This window comes from Pseudozyma flocculosa (genome assembly GCF_000417875.1).
Source record: "Pseudozyma flocculosa PF-1 unplaced genomic scaffold scaffold00014, whole genome shotgun sequence".
NCBI classification, from domain to species: domain Eukaryota; kingdom Fungi; phylum Basidiomycota; class Ustilaginomycetes; order Ustilaginales; family Ustilaginaceae; genus Pseudozyma; species Pseudozyma flocculosa.
Genome location: NW_006920882.1, coordinates 379,922 through 386,228, shown reverse-complemented (window position 1 = coordinate 386,228; position 6,307 = coordinate 379,922). Strand labels below are relative to the sequence as shown.

At 69.5% G+C, this 6,307-nt stretch overlaps 2 protein-coding genes across 2 annotated transcripts in view; one reads left to right on the top strand and one right to left on the bottom strand.

Annotated features, from left to right (window-relative positions):
* Positions 1 to 212: 212 nt before the first annotated feature.
* PFL1_04390 (uncharacterized protein) lies at positions 213 to 3,953 on the bottom strand (the record flags this gene model as incomplete). Its single annotated transcript, XM_007881916.1, has 1 exon — positions 213 to 3,953. The coding sequence occupies one exon, from the start codon at positions 3,951 to 3,953 to the stop codon at positions 213 to 215; it is 3,741 nt and encodes a 1,246-aa protein (XP_007880107.1).
* Positions 3,954 to 4,593: 640 nt separating this feature from the next.
* PFL1_04389 (uncharacterized protein) overlaps positions 4,594 to 6,307 on the top strand; it is a gene marked incomplete at both ends in the record, with an annotated part of 3,449 nt that continues 1,735 nt past the window's right edge. The window contains one exon of the mRNA XM_007881915.1: positions 4,594 to 6,214. Coding sequence (XP_007880106.1) covers positions 4,594 to 6,214 — 1,621 coding nt within the window. The remainder of the gene's footprint in view (positions 6,215 to 6,307) is intronic.

Sequence of the window (6,307 nt, the reverse complement as noted above, 5' to 3'; positions counted from 1 at the left end):
GCTCGTGACGTTTCTGATGCTCGGCGTGGCGAGACTGGCGCTCCGATGAGCGCCGCGGATGCGATGGCGGTGCCACAGTCAAGTCGGATCCTTGGCCGCCTTCTTCTTCCCCCTTCGTCCCGCCCCAGTGTTTCAGCCCATGTCGTTGTGGCCCTTTGCTTGTCTTTTGCTTCAGCGGAACGGCCTGGCTGGCCGGCTGGCGCTGGCCGCCCCTACATCTGGGCGCGCCTCATGAGGTTCTTCCTCACCCTCCTCTTCTTTGTGCCCACCACGCCCTCGGACTCGGCCTCGTTGCGCGGCCACTCGAGGAAGGGCACCTGCTCCTTTTCGACGCCCGCCACGGTGCCCTCGCCGTCGAGCGTGCCTTCCCTCGCCTGCTGGACGGCGTCAAAGTCGAGCGACAGCCAGACGGGCAGGTCGATCGCCCCCTTGACCAGCGCCAGCCCGCGCCCGGGCGCGGCGGCGGCGGCGGCTAGCGTCGAGACAGCGAGGGGCGTGACGATGTGCACAGCGCCTCCAGCCGGGTCGACGGAGCGGACCAGCGCCAGGCCCAACGAGACCGCTCCCGTCGATGGCGAGGGGCGCGGGAGGCCAAAGGCGTGCTGCCACACCGACGTCGTCGAGCCTGCCTGGTTGTCACCGCCGCTGCCCGACTCTGCCGTGGCTGCCGTCGTCGAGGAGGGCGTGGGCAGTAGCGGCACGGAGACGACCGAGACGATGCTGCCGTTGAGCGCGCTCAGCTTGAGGGTGTCGGGGACCGACGAGCCAAACGGCAGGACGTGCAGCCCGCCCCTGAGACCCGCAGCCACGTCAATCACCAGCGGCTCAATGGCCAGCACCGGGCGGCCAAAGTTCCACTGCGTACGCGCGGGTCCGCCGGCGCTGGCCAGCTCAGTGGCGTGGAACCACGAAACGAGGCTCATGGTCCTCGCGTCGGCCGCCGAGAGGCGTGTGTTGGACGACGAGATCATGTTGCTGCCTGTGCTCGACGTGGCTCCGTTGCCGCTGCCCGCGCCCGTCGCCGCCACAAACGCCGAGGCGGCACCCGACAGCGTCGTCACGCTCGGGCCCTGGGCGAGGATGGCGCCGTACGGGTCGATGTAGGCCTCGCCGCGATAGGTCTGCGACAGCGGCGGGCGGCCCTCGACCGGCGCCACGAGCTCGTAGACGTGCGTGGGGCAGAGGAGCGTCTCGATGCGCATGCCGAGGTCGGCGCCCAGGCCCTTGACCCAGCCCTGCGTGTTGACCACGAGCGGCGTCAGCTGGCCGGTGGCGGCATCGCGCTGCACCTCGGCGCGGTACCAGCCGACGAGCTCCTCGATCGCCTGGACGTAGCTAGCCGGGTCGTCCTTGGGGCTCGTGTCGCCGACAAAGTGCGACCTGGCCGCGGCGCGCGGCAGGCACCAGCCCGGTCCGTGCGCGAGGTCCCGCTGCTCAAAGACGTGCAGCACCACCGAGCCCGGCGGGCCGTACTCGGACTGGCCGAGGTCGAGGTCGAGCAGGGCCACCTTGGTGGTGGCGGCCGTCGTCGCCGCATCATCAATGCCTTTGCCGCCCGAAGCAGCCAGTATCGCGTTGATGGCCATCTTGACAAACGTCGACTTGCCCACCTTCTTGGCGCCGCGGACGAGCGCCACGACGGGGTCGTCGAGGTCCGGCTTGGACGCGACCACCTCGCCTGCCAGGTGATCCAGCGCGCCGGTCCAGTTGGCCGGCGTCTCGAGCGCGGCGAGCGATGCATTGGCGGCGGGCGCCCAGGCGGACGCGCCGGCGCTCGACTCGTCGTCGTCTGCGGGCGCAATAAGCATCTGGAACGTCGAGGGGCATGGCAGCTCGGCCACCTTGACCCTGCTCGACAGCGCAAAGGGCTCGAGGCCGGAGACGGGGCACGCCCGGCCGATGCTCTGGATGTCGGAGCGCAGCTCCTCGACCCTCACAATCACCGAGAAGCCATCGCAGTCGAGGCCCTCGGCGAGCGCGATGGTCCTGTCGGATCCGCTCGCTCCGAGCGCCTCGAGCGCCGGGATCGGGTAGCCGGCGGGAGCAAAGACATCGATCGACGTGGCGTCGCCGACGTCGGAGAGGGTCGCCGCGCCGACGCGCAGCTTGCCCTTGAGCACGATGACTCTGGCGATGCCGACAAAGGCGAGGCTCTCGCCCTGGTTGAGACCAAAGGTGATGGCCTCGGGTCGCTCGTTGATCATGTCGACCATGTAGTTGGTCTCGGCGCCGCCGGTGATGGGCACGAAGCGGCTGTAGGGGATGGTGGGCTTCTTGGCGGCCAGGCTGGCCGCCCTCCTGTCGCCCATCAGCACGGCGATCGACTGGCCCAGCACGGGCGTCGTGGCGCCCGACGCCTGCTCGTCGACGAGGAGCGCTGCGGCCGTCTTACCCTTGCCCGCGGCGTACTTGGAGGGCGTCGCGATCTCGTCCTCGTCGAGTTCGGAGCTGCGCTCGTCGTCCTCGTCACTGGAGACGTCGGCTGCCAGCTCTTGATCCTGCGCCTCTTCCTGGCCCATCTCCTCGTCCTCGTCCTCTGCCGGAGTCTCGGCGCCCTCGCTCTGGACGTCGTCGAATGCGACAAAGCCAGAGTCGTCCGCCGCCTGAGCTGCGGCTCGGGGTCTCCTCGCCCGCTCCTTGGGCTTGACTGGGCTGCGCGCGGCGGCCTTGGCCCTTGTGGAGCTGCGCGTGCGGGTGGCCCGTTTGCCCGCGGCCTCTTCGTCCGATGCGACGCCCATCTCGACGTCACCATCCTCTTCTCCCTGCTCCGCCTCCTCCTCGTCGCCCTCGCCCTCCTCTTCCGAGAACTTGCTGTGGGCGGCCGCGCGCCTGCCCTTCTTTGTCGCGCCGTCGTCGGCGGCGCCAGCAAAGTATCTCGACGACGCCTTTTTGGTGGGCGAGTCGAGGTCGGGCGACATCCGCTGCTGGCGCGACTTTGACTTGTCGGGCTCCGAGGCCTTGCGTCGCTTGTTGGACCTGCGCGCCTGTCGCTGCACCTCCTCGATGGCCTCTTGCTCTTCGTCGTCGTCTTCGCCGTGGCCACGGAGCTCGGACACGATCCTGTCGACATCCTCTTCCTCCTCCTCATCTTCCTCCTCGTCCTCGTCCTCGTCCTGCTCCTGCTCCTCGTCCTCGTCCTCTTCTTCTGCGGCGGCCGGCCTGGCCTTGCGCTTTCTGGCAGAAGAGGTGGTGCGGGCGCGAGCCGTGGTGGTGCGGGCCGCGCTGGTTGTGGCGGCGGCCGGGGTGCGAGGAGAGGGCTTTGCGCGCGACGAGGCCCTGGCGGTCGTGACCTGGACCTGCTGCGGGCTGCTGCGCGAGCTGACCGAGGCGCGGCGGCGCGTGCGGGTGGCCGAGGCGGGTGTGCGGGTGCGGACTACGACGGCTGCCGACGTCGAGGCGGCGGGCGTCTCGGGCGTGGCGGCCGCCTTTTTCCTGGCCGACGTCTTGGCCGACGTCTTGAGGGGCGTCTGCTTGGTGGCCGGGGTGAGGCGTGAAGCGGGGCTCGGCAGGGGGATGACGACCTGGGGGTCGGTGCCGGTGAGGAAGACCTTGGAGGGGGTGGAGGGCGAGGAGCCGTTGGCTCCGTTGGCGGCCTCTGCTGCCATCGAAGCCCTCCTGGTCCTGAGGGGGGTGGGTGCCGGTGCAGCCTTCTTGGAAGCGGCGCTGGCGGGCGCAGTCTGCTCGGCCTTTGCCCTGGACTTTGGCGTAGCCTTTGACGAAGAGGAAGAGGTCGAGGGAGTGGTGGCGGCGGGGGGCTTTGGGTTGGAGTTGGTCCTGGAGCGCGTCGCGCGTGCGGGTGAGGCTTCTGCGCTACCGTCCTGGGTTCCCGCCTTTGCTGCTGCGACTGCGGCGGCGGCGGCGGCGTGCCTGGCCTTTCGAGCCGCGATTGCGCTCATGGGAGCGGCGGCGGCGGCGGCGGCGGCCGGGGCGGGCGTGGACTTGGGCCTCGCCATGGCTGTGTCGAGGGTGTGAGTGCGATGGGGCGGTTGCACGCTTCTCACAGCCGCTGCGACGTAGGGGGCAGGTGGTGGTGCGGAAAGGGTGAGGGCGGTGAAGAAAGCAAGGAGGTCGTGGTCGAGAGGCAGGCCAGGCCAGTAGGGATGCCAGACGCGTTTGGTCTGGCTCGCCGGGCCAGCCTGGCAGGCTGCTGCGCCTGGCGCGGGTGGGTGCGTTTCTTCTTGAGCCCTGGTTGCTGCGCCCGCCTGTGGCAGGCCTGCTGCGCCCGTCAAGAAGGGCCTCGTGCCGGCCTGCCCAAAAAAAGTCGGAAAATCGACGTCAAAAAACAGAAAAATCCAAAAGTCAAAAAAAAAATGTGGAGATCGCCTGGCAGCCAGTCGAGGAAGAGAAGGGGCGGCCAGGGGCAAGGCTGGCCTGCCAAGCAGACGAGCGACCGGCCAGGCCAGCCAGGGGAAGCTCGAGCGGAGACTGCTCGGACCTCTCTCTGTGGTCTTCGCCGTGCCCAGCAGCGCCTGCTGGTTGGCCTGCCGTCCGAGCGCGCCGGCTCCTCTTCCCGCCTTCTCACCCACCTCTTCTTCCGATCTCTCTGTCCTACCACCTACCCTCTCTCTCCTCGCCAGCTCATCCTACCTCGACATGCCTCCAAAACAGCAGGGCGGCGGCGGCGGCCGTCAGCAGCAGCAGCAACAGCACCACTCGTCATCGAAAAAGGCTGGCGCAAAGGCCGGCGGCGGCGGCGGACACCAAGACGACCTCCAGCAGGAGCCGCTGCAGGCCGTCGTCCTGGCAGACGCCTTCTCGCGCCGCCTCGACCCGCTCACGGCCGACCGCCCGGCATGCCTGCTGCCCATCTGCAACGTCGCCCTCCTCGACTGGACCCTCGAGAACCTCGCCCTGGCCGGCGTCGACGAGGCCTTTATCCTCGCATCGCGCCACGCCGACCAGATCAAGCGCCACATTGCCTCGAACCCGCTCGCCGCACCCAAGCTCACCGTCATCGCCACTCCAGACGCCCAGTCCATCGGCGACGTCATGCGCGAGCTCGATACCAAGCAGGTCATCCGCTCCGACTTTGTCCTCGTCCACAGCGACTCGGTCGCCAACCTCGACCTGGCCTCGGTCGTCGCCGCCCACAAGCACCGCCGCAGGCGCGAAAAGGACGCCATCATGACCATCTGCGCCATGCCCGCCGGCAGGCACAGCCGCACCCGCCCGCCCGGCGACCTCTCCCTCTTCTTCCTCGAACCCACCACCTCCCAGCTCCTCCACTACGCCCCCGTCCGCGCCGTCCCCCGCCTCCGCTCCACCACCCTGCCCCTCGAGCTCTTTGACAGCGACGCACCCGCCACCACCAGCGGCGGCTCCAACGGCGCAGAGGTCGACGTCCGCAACGACCTCGTCGACTGCGGCATCGACGTCTGCAGCGTCGACGTGCCCCCGCTCTTTTCCGAAAACTTCGACTACCAGACGCTCCGCCGCGACTTTGTCCTCGGCATCCTCACCTCGGACCTTCTCGACTCCAAAATCTTCGTCCACGTCGCCCCCAACGGCCCGCCCGCTTCGGCCGCCTCGGCCTCGTCGTCGGCCTGCCCGCCCGTCATCGGCACGTCGACCTACGGCCGCGGCTACGCCGCCCGCGTCAAGTCGCCCGCCGCCTACGACGCCATCAGCCGCGACATTCTCGCAAAGTGGACCCACCCGCTCGCCCCGAGCGGCTACCTGCCGGGCGGCGAGCGCTACAGCGCGCGCGCCGGCCTCCGCTACGTCGGCAAGGACGTCGTCCTGAGCCGCACCTGCACTTTTGGGCCCTGCTCGCTGCTCGGCTCCCAGTCCCAGATCGGCGACCGCGCGTGTGTCGAGCAGTCCATCATCGGGCCCTCGGTCCACGTGGGCGCGCGCTCCACTGTGCTGGGCTCCTACATCTGGGAGGGCGCCCAGATCGGACAGGGCTGCACCGTCGAGCGCGCCATCGTCGGCGAGGGCGCGCGCATCCTCGACGGCGTCAAGCTCGGACGCGGCACCATCGTCGCGCCCGGCTGCGTCGTCGGCCCAGACGTCGAGCTCAAGCCGTACTCGCGCGTCGGCATGAAGCGCTACGGCGTCGACGACGACGACGACGAGTACGACGATGAAGAGGATGACAGCGACGATGACGACGAGGACATGCCGGCGGCCGGACGGCCGGGCGCGGCTGGTGCTGGTGGTGCTGCCTCCGCCGCCGCCGCCGCTGCCTACTCAAAGGAGCTTGGCGCCCAGGGTGTTGGCTACCTGTGGCCTGCGCTGGGCGAGCGGCATCGCAGCTCGGCCGCCGGCGGATCCGACGGCGACGACGACAGCTCCGACGACGAGC